This window comes from Anguilla anguilla, chromosome 3, assembly GCF_013347855.1.
Source record: "Anguilla anguilla isolate fAngAng1 chromosome 3, fAngAng1.pri, whole genome shotgun sequence".
Lineage (NCBI taxonomy): Eukaryota > Metazoa > Chordata > Actinopteri > Anguilliformes > Anguillidae > Anguilla > Anguilla anguilla.
Genome location: NC_049203.1, coordinates 67,119,517 through 67,138,542, shown reverse-complemented (window position 1 = coordinate 67,138,542; position 19,026 = coordinate 67,119,517). Strand labels below are relative to the sequence as shown.

The window sequence follows — 19,026 nt, the reverse complement described above, 5'->3', positions numbered from 1 at the left end:
CAATTAGAATGTGATATCATTGCGTGTGGAGGCAGGGAGGAAGGGAGGGAGGGAGGAGGATGAAAAGAGGCGATACCACATCCCTAACAGAGGGTTAGTGCTGGGCGGTTCGGGTTAGCGGCTTTATGACACATTTTTCTGCTGATGAATACAGGCGTCTCTCAGCGCTTCCTGAGGGCCGACGTCAGCCGCGCGCGCTCCGTCCTGTTCGCCTGTTGACGTTCGAAGCGTTTGCGTTCGCGGCATCAAACCGCAACCGTGAGCACCAACATCTGCACTCGCGCCGCGTTCTGATTATTCGCTCGAAATCTTCTGTTACCAAAGGCGCGGAAAATCTAGAAGGAGGGAGGCCCAACACCACCGGGAAGAGCAGACAAGGTGACTGCCCCGTCCGGCTGAATGACGTTGAATAATTTATAGGCGAGGTTAGGACTGGCCTTGCTCCTTCTTACAGACCTCCATCTGAGTCTCTATGCCACCTCGCTCTGTGCACTTCAACTTCCGGTGTAGCGGTAGCTATTTAATGATTCATAGCTTTATAAAGGGGGATTTCAAGTGGGGATGCCTCTTGCGCGTGACTCACCATAATGATTCCACAGCCAATCAGGATGCTGCGATCGGTGATCGCATGCAGTAAGTCATCAACCTGCGGGCTGGCATTGAGTCAGGTTGCTCCACAATAAGAAAGATACTGCTACTGAAGAGTAACGTCAGTGCTCATCTCACATTTGCAAAAATGCGGTTGGATGATCGCCAAACCTTTTGGGATAATGTTCCATGGACAGATGAGTCACTAGTGGAACTTTTTAGATGACACGGGTCCCATCATGTCTGATTTAAAGCAAATGCAGCATTTCACAGTAAGAACATCATGCTGACATGGTGGTTTTAGTGTGATGGTGTGGGGATGCTTTGCTGCCTCGGGAGCTGAATGACTTGCCACGATTGAAGGAACCGTGAATTCTGCTCTGTACCAGAAAATTATTTTGGAGAATGTCTGGTTATCTGTCTGTGAGCTGAAGCTGAAGCGTAATTGGGGTTATGCAGCAAGACACAATGACCCAAAACACAAAAAGCAAAAGTCCACATCTCATTGGCTGACAAGGAACAAAATGAAAGTTCTGGCATGGCCTAATCAAAGCTGTGACTTGAACCCAATGAGAGATGCTGTGGCAGGACCTGAAACATGCAGTCCATGCTCGAGAACCTACCAGTTTGTCTGAATTAAAGCAGTTGAGCAAAGAAGAGAGCCTGTTCACTCCCCATCAAGCATGGTGGTGGCAGCATTATGCTATGGGATTGCTTTTCAGCAGTAGGGACTGGGAAGCTTGTTGTTTGTGAAGGTACAGACGGATTGAGCCAAATACAGGCAGCAGTGTAGTGTAGTATAATAGGTAAGGAGCTGGTCTTGTAACCTAAAGATCACAGATTTGATTTATAAAATAAATATATTAATTCATTAATTTTAAAAAGTTAAGTGTAAGTCGCTCTGGATAAGAGCATCTGCTAAGAGCTTGTAATGTAATGGACAGGCAAATCCTTGAGAATAACCTGTTTCAAGCTTCAAGAAATCAGTGTATGGTGAAGATTTGTGTTGCAACACAACAGTGACTCAAATCACATGGCAAAGGGTGAAAAACCTGCACACTTTATCACACTGATGATGAAGATAAAAAAGACTGTTTAAAATATTTGAATTTTCAAATGTGTAAAAAAAAAAAAAATGGCAATGTTTCAATGCAATCAACCAAAAGAACACATTTTCTAAAATACTTAAATCCATATTATCAGTACTTTGTGAACCCTCCCTTCACAAGGATGACACTTCCACGGTGTTTTATGAGATTCCTGAACTTCTCAGGGGATTTTTGTTCATTCCTCTGTAGAGAATGTTCTCAAATTCCTTTTATATGGATATGCGCTGTTCAGTTCTAACCACATTATTTTTTGATCAGATACAATCTGGAGACTGAGGTGGCCCTTGCCGTAAAAGACCATTTTGTGTTCAGTTAACCGTGTATTGTTATGAGGAAACGCTTGAGATGGACTTGGACTTTTCAAGCTTAGTAAAAGGAGACTTAGGGGAGATTTGATTGAGGCTTTTACATTTATTAAAGGGATTAACAAAGTGAACCACAGGAAATTATTCAAGTTGAGTTTGGTTAGCAGAACGAGGGGGCATAAATGGAAACTGGCAAAGGGTAAATTTCACACAGACATTAGGGAATATTTTTTCACACAGAGAGTGGTCAATGTGTGGAATGGCTTGCCTGGACATGTAGTGGAGGCAGAAACACTGGGGGTATTCAAGGCCCGGCTTGATACAGTGTTAGATACTATCTAGCTTTTAGGTAAACTAAGCATTGAGTACAGTTTAGTGGTCGGAATAGACGAGCAGTGTTGGGCTGAATGGCCTGTTCTCGTCTTACGTTATGTTATGTTATGTTATGTTATGTTATGTTATGTTATGTTATGTTATGTTATGTTATGTTATGTTATGATGTTATGTTATGTTATGTTATGTTATGTTATGTTATGTTATGTTATGTTATGTTTTGTTATGTATTGCCTGAACATTTTTCTTTGCCTCCTAAACTGTCTGCCTTGGTTTGTGTGGCAGCTGTGTTCACTCGTGTCCTTTAACAGGCAGGTTTAATATTGCTCCGGTGGTTCTTAATTATTGACTTCATTGCCAAAAGTGGCATCTTTGACATTTTACAGTATTTGTTGTGAGAGAGAACAACATCTTTGTCTAGTTTCCTTTGATATAGCTTTGGTGGATGAAACATAGATCTTTTATGTCTGTTACATTTTACATTTTTTACCTATATTTTTGTAAACCCAAGGTTTTCTACCCCAAGTTTCCAAAGATTAAAGTAAACTTTAAAAAACAACATGTTCATTCAGATTATTATTATAATTATTTTTTCTTCATTTGAAAGAGGTTTTAGGGATGTGAATACTTGTGACATATCTTTTTGGAAAAAGACATAAAATGTGCCAAAGACGATATTTTTGTCTGGGTAATTTTATTTGTGTAAAAAATAGAATTTTCCCTTTTTTGAACATGCAACATAGCTCATGACCCATATTTATTTTAAACAGCCTCCTTTGCACATCTTTAACAAAGAGTGCCAGTAATGTTGGAGGCCAATACAACCAGTTCAGTGTCCTTGAAGCCGTGTTCAGTTCAAAGGAAAAAGCAGCACACCTGCAATTTTAAATGCCGAATGCAGTGGAAATGTCATCTGAACTGGTGAACTTTAAAACAAAGACAAATAAATCACAGAGTGAAGTACATCTGAGATAAATGTATTGATAATTCCAGCAGTCATGTCAGTTTGTTTGTTGTTTTTTTCCCCCATGTGGGTTCAAGCAAAGAAGCAGTTAATTTTTCCTACCAGATGCTCACATAAGGGTGGCGTACAGAGTCAGAGAACGCTTCAAGTCACGGTCGGGATCTAGAACTGGGTCGCCAGATGTCAATCACAGGGTCGTGGTCGGGTGATCTTGCGAAACATTTGAATTTCCAGAATGCTACTGCCAGAGGTGTGAAAGTCCTCAGCACATAAAATGAGTGTGTGGGGGGGGAGGGATGGAACATTACATAATAATTTCTGTTTCCTAAATCAGTAGAAGAACCGTGACCAGGGTCTCCTAGGGTGAGTCTATCCGCCCCGTGCTTAGAAACGTTAGAAAGTTCAGCGAAACTCCGCGTCTCGACAAAAAAAAAAAAAATAGGTCAGGAGCATCGAGCGCCGAGATTGGGAGGGTGTCACGAAAGGCGCAGCACGCTGGTCAAGCAGTCAGCAGTGACATTTCAGTGGCGGAAAGAGCTGAGGGCTGTGAGTTCATTCCAGGCCGCAGCAGTACTGTTGTGGGGGTGGCGGGTGGCGGGTGGCGGGTGGCGGGTGGAGGGGGGGGGGGTGTAAGGGAGTGTGCGGGGGGGGGGGGGGGGGGGGGGGGCATCAGGGCCTGTGAGGGCCCCACACTGCTCTCTCTGCTGTTCAGAGAGTCGTCAGACGGCAGGGACCGGACCGTCGGTTACGAGAGCCCGATGGCTGCGATACGAGGCCCGATTGATTTCTGCGGCGGAAGGGCTACGTCTGACCGCGCGCCGGAGTTTGCGTCTGCGCGGCTTTCCCGGGACGGCCTCGAGGCCGCCGCGTCTGCGCAGAGCTGATGCTTATCTCCGAGCGTGTAACTGACAAGGCAGGGCCCAGCCGAGAAACGTTCTCGCGTTTTACACGCTGGGCTCTTGGCCCAAAAAAAAAAGCCGCTCTTTTCACTAGACACAACATGGGGCCTTTTTGGTGATGTGCAGCAGTTGCTCTGATTGGGGTTTAAAAAAAATAAATAAATAAAAAAGTTCCATATCAGTCATGAATTTATTCCTTTTAAATTGTGTTCTATTTCATTTTTAAGCCCTGGAATTCTTTTTCTAATTTGACATTTCAAGGAAATGGTGTTTGCATATTTATTTCTAAAGGGTGTTCTAATCATAATGAGTTACACAATGAGAGTTATTTGGCAGGATTTCAGGTGCGTATCACTTTAATGCAGCCAAAGCTCTCGGTCTTTTACTTCAACAGTAAATGCAAATTTGGTGAATGCGCCCGGTTTAGAAAAAATCAGAAGAGCGTGAAGTGCGTGCTTGGGGTTCCGATTTCGCTATTGAAAAGTGCCGACTCCCTCGTTCAGGAAAGAAGCAAACTGAAGGGGCTGTCAGTCAGCGATCAGATCAGTTTGAGTAGGGGCTATCAGCGGTGACATCAGCCAGAGAGATAGCCTTTATTTGCGCTGATGCCTGAAGTGATAACGACACATTTGTGCCAAAAGCCATGCCATGCAGCGAATGCATGGCTTTCTACGTGCCATTCTGCATGGCTTTCCGCATGGATTTCTGCATTGGACTTCTGCAGTCTGTAATGCAGTGGGACCTCCATTTGCTGCATGTGGAGGTCCTTGCTTGGCTAACCCGGGCCAAATTCCCCCCTGTACCTCAACCGGAGGGCTGAGAGAGAGAGAGAGAGACACAGAGAGAGAAAGAGAGAGAGAGAGACACAGAGAGAGAAAGAGAGAGAGAGAGAGAGAGAAAGAAAGAGAGAGAGAGAGAGAGAGAGACACACACAGAGAGAGAGAGAGACAGAGAGAGAGAGAGGTGGGAGAGAGGTGGGAGGGGGTCTAGTAACGGTTTACATTGCACTTCAAACACCAAACTCAAGCAGTGGAAATGTACTGGCGTGAGACCCCAGTGGTGTGCGTTTGTGCAAAAAAACGCTGCTTTGCTACTGACGAGGAAGCCCGTGCAAATCAAAGGCTTGCCAAAAAAAACCAAAAAAAAAAACACACTGAAATAAACACCAAGCAGCAGAGGAAATGTCACCCTGTAGCACCGAGGAGTACACCAGCAGGCTAGGCATCTCATGCCTACTGTACATGACGGGTCACGTACACTCAGTCCTAGTGCTCTTTTAGAACTAGTGGAAGACGATGGCTAAAGTAGAGATAGAGCCACCTGACGGATGAGCTCACTAGATCTTCAAACTCATGATCATATGTATGATTATAACGTCTTACTTCGCTCCAACATGGATAGCTGGCTGCTGCATAATAAACTTGCACTCAAGAAAGCCTAGATGTGATCAAACACAACAGCTTTATTTGTTTCATAGTGTTCTGTTTCTAATCTTTATGTTTAAGGAGTAAATGTTGTATTATCTTTAATGTTTATATGTTTGATGATGTGCTACACATTGTACTGTTTGTGTACATTTATTTTTGCAGTAAAGAGGCACATAAAGAAATACACTATCTAAACTATGTAAAGATGCTAAAGGGAAAAAAAAGCAATAAAATAAATGATTAAATTATAGGTCCATATGTGTGTAAATGTGTGTGCTTGTGTTACAGAACAAAGCTGCAGACTGAAAGCTATGGCTTGCTAGCAGTGGCTAGCGAAGGTTCCACCACCACCACCATGCGAAGGTAAAGCTACCCCCCCATGTGCTACTGCATAGCTTTGCTGCAATAGAGGCAAGTAAACAAGTACACCAGCTGGACTTTGTAAAGATTCAAAGCAAAACAGTAATGGACAATGAATATCCTAGAATGCAAGTGGCTGATCATATTCCTGCTCAAAGTGTTGTGTCTGGCCAGCAGTTCTAAGATTATGGTCCAATCAGCACTGTGTACACATTCAGCTAAAAAATATAAATGTGTTTCTCTGATCATGGATATTAGTCCAGAGTAGTCAGTTGTATCCAGAAAGAACCCCAATGTACCACATAGTCAGTACACCCCTCCCGTGAGCACCCCCTAAAAATAAGCATCAGCAAATTAAGGCTTTGTTTTTGGCAAATTCAACTCAATTTAAATCCACTGGATCCCAACACAAGACCCTTCATTCTGTCGGTCATTTTGAAACATGCATGCTTTTTTAAACCTTCATAGCTGTAGACTTGATTAAATTTGAATGAGATCTCAAAAGTATGAAATTCTAACTATGAATAGACTTAACGCCCCCCCCCCACAGCATAACAGAGCCATCAGACTCCTCTCACTGTAGGGGTCAAGCATTCTGGCATGTGCCATTCTCTTGGCGTAGGCCACACATGCACTCGCCCACTTGTTGAGAATATGGTGAAGGATGACTCATCTGACCACATCACATTTTTCCACAACTCTGTAGTTTTGCAACTTTTTTGCACCACTGAACTCTCAAATGTGCATTCATTCTTTGTAATGAGGGGTTTATACACTGCAACCCTACTACAGTATAATATACCTATGTAGTTGTTGACAGACTGTTCTTGCTGACACAGTCTGATCACATCCTACATTGACTTTCTCAGCTGAGGAGGAGTTGCTCTCTCTGTTTTTCCTTACATATCGCACTAACGCACGAGCATCACGGACAGCGAACGTGTGCTTTCGACCACAATTTCCAGCCCTATTTACTGATGTCTTTCCCATAGATCTAAATGCAGGTGTCACTTTAGTCACTGTTCCTATTGAAACACAAGCCAGTTGAGCAGCCTTCGTGACTGAAGCTCCTGTCATCCGTGCCCCAATTAGAAACCCTCTTTCAAAGTCACTTCGATCTTTTCCTCTTGCCATCTTGATCCAAGATCAAGGCCCATTGGGCCTCCTCATTATTTGTATACATGCTACAGAGCATGATATGGTGTTAATCAATTAATTGTATCCTGCAGTACACCTGAATGGAAGCATGTGCATTTGTAATGTTTCTCCACTCATTTATTCAGGTTTTTCCCCATCTGTAGTTTTTTCGTCTTCTTTGTGATTATAAAAATAAGGGCAGAACAAAATCAAACAGCGATCAAAAGTGGACAGAGAATGCAGGCCACTGAAAGCAAAACATATTGTTCAGCTGGACATAAATAATGCACTTCCAGTTTCTGCTGGTTTGATTGTTGGATATTGACGTAGTGCAAACAGAGAGTACCCAACTGGAAAAAATAAATAAATAAAACATAGTCTCAGTAATATAATTAACAATTCCAGTCAATGAAGGATTTAAATTCTTTAAATCAGTCTATTTTTATGACATTTTCAACATAGGCAAATATTGTAGAGTCCCCTGATTATTCAATTATAACTTTGAGGTTCCATTGTTGTAATGTTGGAACATATACATAAAAGCAAAGAGCCACCCCTCGTGAATTATTTCAAACAGACAGGACAGCGCGTTTTGTAGCACAGTCTTGAATGAATAATATGGCTGAAAGAAAGACATAGCAGTCGTATATATATGACAGATTTGGAAATGAGTGTGCCATTTTTACTTCGCTCATTTTTTTCCTAAAGCCCAAACACAGTAAATCTCATCACAATACAATAAGCCAACATTTTCTTGCAACTTACTATTTGCACTGAAGTTGTTTTACTGCCATAAGCAGTACATATCTATTCCAATTAGACAATGTAAATAGATGCAAATGTATGTTCATATTTGATATTTATTTGATATTTATTTCCATTATATATATATATCTTGTTTTAGTAAACTATTATTGAATGTTTAGATTTGTAATTGTGATGTGACAGATCATCAAAAGTACTATTAAATAAAATAAAGAAAAGGCATATAGACATGAATTTGGAATAATATAAGATGCAGATAGTTAATGGAAATTCCAAACATAAAAAATCCTCCTTATCCTCCTCAGACCCCACAATTATTTCAGTTATTTTTTGTCACCTATAAAGGACATGAGTCTCTGGTCTTTACCTCAGGCACCATATTACATTACATTATATTACATTATTTGGCAGACGCTTTTATCCAAAGCGAAAAAGTGCACATATTCTACTATGCTGAAACCCACACTGCAAGGGTCATTCAATAAAAATCAAATAAAATAATATTTTTTGAAAATATTTTCACTGTAACATGTTTTTTGTCATTCAAAGGCACTTGTGTTATGTCAAAAGAAAAAAATAAACACTTAATCTCTTTTAAGCCAGGACTTAGGAGGATATGTACAATACTTTGGGTGACATATTATGTAGTAGTGGAAGACTATTGGATTTATAAATTTACAGTTAGCAAAAAAGGAAACCGTAACTTAATATTCCCCCTTTAATGTAAAAGTAGCCAAGATGAGGAAGTATGGTATATTAACCATATTTGTCCAACATTATGTGTGATTTAATTTTCCATATGAGATCTAGGCAGAAATCACGCAGTGTCTTTTTAAAATTAATTTACACGAGAAGCTGCTTATCCTATTACCAAAAGGGAGTCTTTAAAACTTTTGTGAACTATCAATTTTGTGAAATGATATTTTAAGACTATTCTCTGCTTTGTTCTGCGATGTCACACAATAAATTTTCCAGTGTTCATTTACCTCTATGACCGTTTATGAGAGTCCTCTACTTATTAAATGTACTCTTTCCAAGTTCCGTTTACCCAAATGTTTTACTCTGTACAAGTGCCTCAACTATGGTAGTTTACAATTTGATGTCTGCTCCAGGAGCTCTTTTCAACATACAATGAAATGTAATGTTAAGCATCAGACATTGCATTAGTGAAGCAATGTGGTTGGGTTCTCTGTGCTGTGTACAGGTGAAGCAGATAGGTGAATATGTTGCTGACTGTAATCACAAGAGGGAGCTAGAGAGAGAACAAAAAAGGCATTTTGTAGCTCCGCCATGATAGACTATAGAACATACTTGATTTCATTGTACATTAATAAAGTGAGCATATTTTTGGATGCTAGTATGTGGATTTTAATTTGCAATTAATTAGGGATTAATTTACACTTTAGGTTTAGTTAAACATCAGGTGTAGTGTCCAAAATGCACGTGTGGGTTTAAAAGGGAAAGGAAGGGAATTTGGGTTAACCCATTGAAGCCTGTGGGCAACTGAAGTTGCCGAAGTCTCTACCACTCTTTTTCTATCCGTGAATATATATATATATATATATATATATATATATTGTGCAAATGATTATATGCATGAAATCTCTGGGAAAAATCTGGGCTTTATTGGGTTATTGGCCATAGTACCTCTTAAGTCACACTGACATGCAGTTTGTGAATTAATACAGACATACAGTTTGTGAATCGCATGGAGCCAACTGGTGTCAGGAATTCTGCACAAGGAATGACACCGCTCTTCTAGAAGTAAGTCAGTAAACTCACACACGCACTTGATGGCAATAAAGAACACATGTCTCTCGGTGTAGATTCCCACATCTCCCATAAATACCTGGCAGGGTTCCAATCTGTTGCCAAGGTGGGTGAATGCGAGGCATCAATTGTCAAGGGCTTTGGATAAAAGCGCTATATAAATGCAGTCCATTTTACCGTTTACCAAGCCAATGGCATAACACAGAATTCTGCCCCTCGAACTATGGCCGACTAGTTGTGCTCAGTTATTAGATGTATCGTCATCTCGGAACGCTCTATCAACAGTAGGCTATCTACGGCTGTCTGCGGCAGGATAATGTCCTGTCCTACGCCAGTATTGAACCACTCAAAGCTGTTTATTTTGCAGTAGCAATCACTGTGCTAACAAATTAGAGGTTAGTGGCTCGTGAAATCATTAGAGATATAGTATTAGTAGCTATATGCAGCAGAGGCCGACATTAATTGTACTGATTAGGCAAATTCATAGCCATTTGCTTTGTTCTACCCATCACTAACGGAGTCAGTTTCTTCTGTAACATCCCATGAGTTTGAGTGAGAAGATGAAGAAGTCTCAGTAATACAAACTGTGATAGGCTGTGTTGTATGTAATCTTGAATTTCTGGACCCTCCCCCCCCCCCCCAACAATTACATGATTACTTATTTGGATTTATTTCTATTACATTTTATTTGTATTTGTTGTACTACTATATTTATTTATCAATGCTTATATTGTCTTTTAATAATTTTTTTTACAAAATCTGCAAATGGCTCTTAACTATGTTGCTAAGCTATGATTACTTTAGCCTAGGTGTGTGTGTTGGGGGGGGGGGGGGTGCAATATGCTTACAATATACTATTAATTATTTAATAGTACTATACTGTAATTATTTCTAACAAGGGATAGCCTACACACTGCCAGTATCTTTCCCATAACGTTATAGTCAAATAAATAAATGAATAAATAAATAAATAAATAAACAAACAAACCTGCAACAATAGCAACGCGTCTCTAAAGTCCTGTAATCGATTGTCGAGCACAGCGGCTCGCTCAGGGGATCCGTTTCTCTGCGTCAGACCAAGTTCTCAGCATAGCCTCTCTGTCTGTTCTGGCTTCGAAGATGGAGGAAGTAAGCGAGGGGATTAACTGTTGCTGCGGATCTGTTACAATAGAACGTAGTTTTATTCTACCAAACAAATAGGAGAAAAATAGGAAATGCACTCAATGTCAAGCTCTAAAGCAAACACGATGGGATACTGTCATCTTCTGTCCTTTTAAGGTAAAATAAAATATATGCATATATATCCAACTTCTACAACATAATGCTAATTCCGGCTAATAGCCATTTTCCATTAAAACGAGCCTTAATGCGAACACTGCATCGAACGGCAGCATCTCACTGTAGTAGCTAACATGTAGCGTGTTCGTACGGGATACAAGCGCCGCAGAAATAAGTGCCTCTCAACGGCGGGCTAATTTATCAGAATGACAGTGTGCAGTAGCGCAGTGGCCGGATCACTTGTTGCTGAACTGCGCTACCTATACCGGCGAAGTTGAGAATAGTCTGGTACGTGTAATGTTGGAAGAAATGGAGACCAGTCCATTTGGTTGTCCACGGCATTGCTGCGCACCAGTTGCCAATGCTTAATGGAATCGTGTACAGCAGTTAGTTAGTTGCAGCGACTGAGTGACTGTAGTTCGAAGACACGCCCCATTATGCTACTGTAAAAAAAAAAAAAAAAAAAATTGGAAGACCAGACGTCTCAATTTTGCTTCCCAAATCAACCCTATCTAATCAGAATTAAAATGTATAGGTCGCATAGTTAAATACGGGGATGTTAAAATTTACGCTTTTTAAATTTTTATAAAAAACATATTGACAGATATTGACAGGATGGAATTTATCGCAGACTAGGCTACATTGCATTATGTGGGCGTTGTGTCAAAGACCAAAGAAATCCCGACTACTTCGGTGGAAAAATAGGCCGTTCCCTTTTATTTTCTCCGGTCAATTCCTTAGAAACCGGTGCATCCAGTTTTCTTTCTTTTTTAAACAACGTAGCTACTGTATGTCTCCTTGCGCCCAAACCTCTAATGTGCCTTCATGTTAACTTTGCGCATTATATATTGATAAATCAGACTATTCTTCGCTGTATTATTAGCCTATTTAAGATTTTTTGTCAGCAGGCTGCAGCTCAAAGGGAAGGGGAACGCGGCGCTCCACAGGTGCGGGGGGTCTTCAGTAGCCTAAAGTGGAAAAGTTGACGGGCTCGTTTGGCAGAGGAAGTAACCGAACAAATGTACTTGGTGTAACATTCTGCTCCTGCAGTCTTAGTTGGGGAACAAGCCGATTTCCTGTTGCTGCTGGTTAAAGTCCCCCGTCAAGACTTTAAAACCACAATTTCTTGAACTTTTTTTTTTTTTTTAATTGTTGAAGCGGGATAGTTGCAGCCTACATTATAAGGAGGGACAAGTGGCATTTCAAACCACTGCTTATTCAGCGCAAGCACATCGACAGCAATTAAAATATATTTTATTTTATTTAATTTCATTTCGTTTCATTTCATTTTATTTTACAAGGAGAGTGTGCATCCTTTTCTTTCCCGGCTGAACATCGATAAGCACTTGTTCGGGGGAACCAACACAAGGTAAACTTTATGAAGTAATTTTTCATTCATAATTGAACATCGTATAAGCCAAGGTAATACTGTAGTGCAGCACCATATATTATAAAATTATATAATAAAACATCACCGTCGTGTGTATACATTTTGGAACTTCACCAGTGAAATAAATGAGCTGTGAAAAAAAAAATCTTATTCCACTATGTAGCGGTTACATTCTTAACTACTCAAAATATAGTAGGCTTACCTGTCAGCTACCAGCGAGAAGTCCAGACTGAACTTAACGTAACGTGTCATTATTCATGTGTATTGGTTGGTCAGAACAGTGAAGGACGCGGCTGATGCCCCTAAGTATCAAACCGAAACACAGCTACGTGTGGTCTGCCCCGCTTTTGGCTGTTCTTACTTGCCAGTGTTGTCGATTTAAGGGTAAAGTCAAAGTAAATTTGATTTTAAAAAAAAGATAAAATAAAAAAAATGCGGTCAGGCTATGTGTAACTGTCAGAAGTACTGAGATGACACACGGTAGTGTACCTGCGATTTCTGAAGTTGCAGTTACGAGTTTCACAGCAGCATTAAGCGCTTGGATCATTAACTGCGTCTTCGGATCGTTCGAGAACAGTAAATGTGGGCATCGTTTGGCGTCTGGGGCTAATCTACGGTATGGACCAGCCTCAGTCCATTTAATTTAATACATTCCTTACTTTCGCCATTTGCAGAGACATATTAGGCTACAGAGCGAAAGTGTTTACTTATTTATTTTTTATACTGAGCAAAGAATGAAAATGAAAGTTTGGCTGATGTGTTCATTTACAGGATACATTGTTGACTGGCTTCCAGGAGATGTAATAATACGGTAATTTATGGGATTTTCTGCTAAGGAGTTCCCTAAATCATTGGTGAGAAACTGAAAAAAAAGAAGAAAAAAAAGGTGGAACATCTGTCCACAGTGCTCTTCATTGTTGTTTGACACCTCAGACTTGTAAAGATGTCTTTAAAAAGTAAATTCATATGAAAATTATGATATATATCTTTATATATTTACTCAGTTCTGTAGTGTCACATTCATACCATATCTCTAGACACCTAGATAACTGATTTTTGTAACCAGAATCGTGCTGTTTGGTGACATTGTGTGGATGGTGTCTTTTTCACTTTCCGTATGAGATATATAGCTTTCAGTCAAGTTCTATTTATGTCATCACTGATACTGATTAACCATGTTGAATGTTTACAAATGACTCCTTTTTGAGGAGAAAAGACTTGTACTGTAACCAAAGTGGACTTATTATTTCAAGTAATACAGACAATTTGACTTGCAAGGCACAGCTTTAATGAAAATTATGCTAGGCAATGAAACACTCGTGATTAAGTCTGTGATTTGTTCACAAGCATTAAAATGTATATTTTAATGTTAAATCATAACTCATGTCCATATGCATTAGAAAGTATAGCATGTTTATACTTCACCCTATATACTTTACTGTTTTTAAAGTAGCATTTTGAACTTTTATATAATGCTTGATTATATTATGATTGGAATCATCTACTCTAGGTAGTTAAAATTCGATATATAGATATGTGTTTAATTCATTATAATACAATTTATTTGTTTAGCAGGTCTCCTTATTTAGAGAAGCCTACGCTGTTCTGTTGTGTTCATACTCTCAATTTATAAAGCTTTGTATTTTTCGGAAACAAGGAAAAGAGCTTGGTACCAAAGTGTACAGCGGCAGTGCTTAGCCTGGGATTTGAACTTGCAGCCTCTTGAGTTACAAGCCTGGTGTAGTTAGTGAAGTAAATACACTACACAGCCTCCAATTCAGTCAGTTCACGATAGATTGTTGATAATACACATAGCTGAATCTGTTGGTTGACTGACCCATATGGGGGATCTATAACAGCAGTGGCACTAAGTTCTGCTAGAACTTGCTGTCCATGTAGCATTTTTCTTGACGAGTGCTAGACTGTGGTAAATTTTGGAATTGATTTCTACCCCTGTCCATTTTAAAAGCTGCCGAGGAGGAAACGGCAATATGGAGCCTGCAATAACGACAGAACCTAAATCATGGGAGCCATTTTATTTCATTTCATTTCATTTCATTTCACTTCACTTCACTTCACTTCATTTTGTTTTTGTTACGTTAAATTGAATTCATTTCACGGACCGTTCTTACGCCGAGCCACAGCACTGAACGAGTGAGCGATGTTGTATATGTGCGACAGAAGGTCGTAAGAAGTGTAGGGAAGTGGCCGATAGTTATTTTTGAAGTGTTGGTATGGTCCAGCCTTAGCAGTGAAGTGAGACAGATACTAGGAAACAGAAGGGTCTTGACCACCATTCCAGTGGACTCAGGCTTTAATTCATCAGCTTGACCAGGCCTGAACAGGTTCCTCTTCACTGCAGGCTTTTGGCTCCACATAATTATAGAATGGATCATTTACCTGAAAAACAGGAACGTGTCAGACTCTCCCATTTAAACGAGAAAAGGGCACTCTTCCAGTTCATGAAAGTGCAACTGTTTTAATCCAGTATTTATTTATTTATTTATTTTTGTAGAGAGAATGGGTTTTTGTCAAGAAAGTGTCGTGTGTGTTGTATTGCCAGGTGTCCTAGGCACCCTCTGTTGTTGAAAAAGATCTCTTTTTTTGAGCTTCATGTGCTTTGAAAAGCACTCGATGATGATTTCGGCAAAATGTAAATGCTTTCCTCAGTTTGTCACTGGCCCACACTGCCAAGCTATGTTTAAGGTTAGGCCTATGTCTTTCTGTGATCCAGAAGCTCAATTAAATGTGACAGCGTGGTCTGCAGTGAGTCATTTTAAAACAAATCCCTGAGAACAAATAGTTGGCCTTTAATTTAATGGAGCAGGTTTCCTCTTTATAAAGGGTGACTTGGTGGTCACGAGTTTGGTGGTTGGTTTGCACCTCACATCTCACGCACAGGTTTAATTTTGGCTTAAAGTCTGTCTTTAAAAGGACCTGAAACCATTAGGAGAGAGGTTTGCTTTCACATAAGGGCTGGCTTGAGGTGATTCAGTTAATCATCGAAATATCCACCTCAAAGTTAACTTCTCGTACGCTCCAGTGGCACACTGCTGTTAGTTTCTTCTGTGTCCTCATGTGTGAAATGTGTGAAGTCCTGTCTTCAAATCGCCTTCTTCTTTTCAAAAAAAAAAAAATGACAGTATGCATTTGGATGGCTGGCATATAACTTAGCTTTTCCCTTCCAAGGCAAATTAAATGTTTTTATTTTAGTTTATTTTTTTACTGAAAGACTACAAAAAGCCTACTTACTTATTAATATGCATTCATTGTATGATATATATTGATTTAATGATAGGGGCATAGATAAATAACTGTAATTCTCAGTATTCAAAAAAGCCAAATTTGCTTCTTGGATCTTGTATCTTCTGTTTTTTTTCCCCACCATTTTTCTCAGATAAACATTTAAACCTGTTGCTTTGACAAATAACTTGGCAGAACACAGTTTGTTCCATGTTCTCTGAAATGGCACAGTCACTGTAGAGCTTACCCAATGACAGACTGCAGCAGTGAGAGGAAACCACTTCCACAGCGAATGCCACAAGCCAACGTTGCATAGCTTTTTCCATCAATACCTCAGCAACAGTTGGATCGCTACAAACTAAATTTGAATTAAATGTTTTTTTTAATCAATTTTTTACATTTTTTACATTTTTTATTTGACATTTGTTGGTTTAGTGGTCTGAGCAGGAGTCAGTTGTGCGGCAATGAACGATTAACAGCTAATGTAAACCCAGCTGACCAGAGAGATTCACTGTTTCCCATAGTTTGTTTAACTTTTTATTCAATGCATTTCTATTTTTCTCAAAATACTGTAGCTACTACACACCAAGAGGAGACGATTCACCATTGAGCCAAGCTCTGAAGTATCTGTCCTCTACTCTAACCAGTCAATGCTATTTTTATTTTAAAACGCATGCACTATAGAAACTTGTTTTCTGGAGACCACAGTATTGCAGCCAAAACGGCGCTGTTCATTTTGCTGTATTAGGTGCCTGTTCCATATGGTAGTTACATATATGAGTTCATATAAGTTACCATTGTACTGCTTATGCATTTATGTACAGCGTCTTTATCTCCTGATGTTTTAAATGTCCGAATGTTTATGTGAGCCGATACCCACAGCCATAAAATCAGATAAAAACATGCTCATTAAATTGAACGTTTTTATTGTGCGTCCTGGTCAACACGCACTTTGTGTGCTCGTTTGTAGTTTTGAGACACTGAAATGTGACCACATTTTAAATGTCACTGGACAAATGAGAAAAATTGCATTCTGTGCTGTGTGATTCTCTCGTAGGAAGTCATATGCGGAAGTCAAAGCTCTTTTGCAGATACATTGTACCAGGACTTCTTGTACTCCAAATGATTTCTCTTTAATGTGACGCTTTTGAGGTGTTATCAGGGATTATGCTTTTCTGCGTATGACAATTTTTTTTGTTAATTTTAGCAATTATCATACTATAACCATTATTGACTTAGAATCAATATGTATAACACGTACGTAGGTTGACCTATATGCTTTTGAGAAGACTTCATTTCTAAAGATGCAGCTACGTAGCGGATGAATTGAACCCCTTCTGTGACATGCTGTGTTGGCGTCGATTCCGTTTCCATGCAGTCAGTTCATGATTTACAAAATCCCAAAGCGTAATTATGAAATTGAATTGACCCAACCCGGTGATATGTAAAGGTGAATTCTTAAGCACCTCTGCCCTCTGTGTTTTATGTACCTCAAATCAGTAGGTTTGTCGCATGCGCAACTCATACCTACTTTAAGGCAGGGCTGCCCATCCTAGATCCTCGAGTTCTACTGTCTACTGTAGGTTCTCAATCCAGCACTGACAATGCACACCTCGTTCAACAGATAGAGCAGGGCTGCCCAATCCTGTTCCTGAAGATCTACTGTCGAGTAGGTTTTCACTCCAACCCGAACAATGCGCACCTCCTTAAACAGCTATGTCTATTCTATAGAGATTATTGAGCTGCTCGTTAGTTGAATCAGGTGTGCCAAATTTGGGCTGAAATGAAGACCTACAGGATGTTATATCTCCAGGAACTGGGTTGGGCAGCCATACTTTAAAGATTGCTTTAAAGATTGCCTTCTGTTGGTGGATGAGAAGACAGTGGCTCTGTATGAAGGGGTGAGTTTTTTAGCCCTCTGTGACTCCGACCCTCGACCCCAGAGCCCTGCGACAACCAGGGGACCTTCTACTTATTCTAAAATGTATGTATTATTTTGGGGGTGGGCGGGCGGGATGGGGGTCCCCCAAATCAAAACCTTCTTTGGGGATCCTCCAAGGCTAGGGCCGGCACTGGTCGGGGAAGTGGGAATGGGGAGACCTGTCCATGTTCCTCCACTTTCAAAAGGCCTCTCTGCTAATCGGATGCTTCCCCTTGATCCCTACAGCCCTGCCCCCTGACTATGGAAACAGAGGTTGCGGATGGATATCTGGCTAGTAAGTAAACAGTTTAATACTTTCCTCATCCACCTTACAAGCTTGCGTTCAAACGTAACTGTGACAGGTGTTAGCAAAAAGCAAGAGTGCTACACCCATCATTGTTGAATGCATTTGTTACTCTTTACACTCTATATTAGTCGGTGCTGTTTTTTTGGGGCCGTATATGGTTCCTAGTTGCAGGTTAAATTGCATTTTATTGGGTTTCTCTCAGTCAAAGCTGTGAAACAAAGGGACAGGGTAACTTCATGCACTGCACCAAGTGTACATTCTTAATGGAGATGAAATGGACACGATCAATGATATTTATGATATATGCTGCAATATTGCAATTTATAATGGGATTATTCAAATTCATCACAAAATTATCAGGAGTCATACGCTTTGTTTTGGAAACCCATATGTGTTTTCTGTGGCCTTTCCGGTAATGTTAGCTGAATGTTGAGTACTGTATGTACGATACATCGTCAGTGTGTGCCACTTGTTAGAACTCTGGAATACCTATATCTAAAAAATAATAATAAAAGACATGTCTCATAAAACAATACCAGTTGGGGATTTTCTATTAGGACTGAATGTTTTTTAAAGAGTCTTTTGATGTGCACACGAACGCTGCTTGTGCGTTCCACTTTAACGAACTGGTGAGTGTGTGTGGCTGTCCAGCCAAAGGTACGATGCACAGGTGTAGAGCCTATCGGACAGGTGTCAGTGTTTGTGAAAAGAAAAGGGACGTTCAGTTTCCCCAGGGAGGACTACTGTTGGAGAACCAGACCAGCAAGGAGGGCTGCTTGTGAATTTTCCCTGGGGTGGGGCATATTTTCATTCCATAAATAGAAATGGACACAGTTTTATTATTATTATTATTATTATTATTATTATTGTATGTCAATCTGTTGAATGCATTTCTGTGCACATCTCTGTGTAACAGGCTTATGCTGTTAGACAGTGCAAATAAACTAGCATCAGCAAATACAAGTGCAGTGCATTGTGCTACTGACAGGTGATATAACTGAATGTAATTCAAATGCAAATTGAATCAGGGAAGGTAAATAGGGCTGATTTTGTTACTGATTCACAGGTGCTTCTGTATCGTGACACAGTGTATGTGTATTGTGACGCCGTGTATGTGTATTGCGACACAGTGTATGAGTTTTTTAAAAAATTGGTACGCTGGACAATATGGCTGCCACATGACAATTCGTGTTGAAAGTGAAAGGCCTCCTGGTGGGAAATGTATCTGTG

At 40.1% G+C, this 19,026-nt stretch overlaps 1 protein-coding gene across 6 annotated transcripts in view; it reads left to right on the top strand.

The window, feature by feature from the left end:
* The first annotated feature begins 5,137 nt into the window (after positions 1-5,137).
* ikzf2 (IKAROS family zinc finger 2) overlaps positions 5,138-19,026 on the top strand; it is a 44,338-nt gene continuing 30,449 nt past the window's right edge. Inside the window, exons 1-3 of one of the 6 annotated variants that reach the window (XM_035410483.1) lie at positions 10,768-10,935; positions 12,237-12,304; positions 17,736-17,784. In XM_035410483.1, coding sequence (XP_035266374.1) covers positions 17,751-17,784 — 34 coding nt within the window. In that variant the 5' untranslated portion in view covers positions 10,768-10,935; positions 12,237-12,304; positions 17,736-17,750. Of the gene's footprint in view, positions 5,989-10,767; positions 10,936-11,654; positions 12,305-12,823; positions 12,942-17,735; positions 17,785-19,026 lie in introns of those variants that run through there. The other 5 variants (XM_035410484.1, XM_035410487.1, XM_035410485.1 and 2 more) reach the window with 5 other exon arrangements.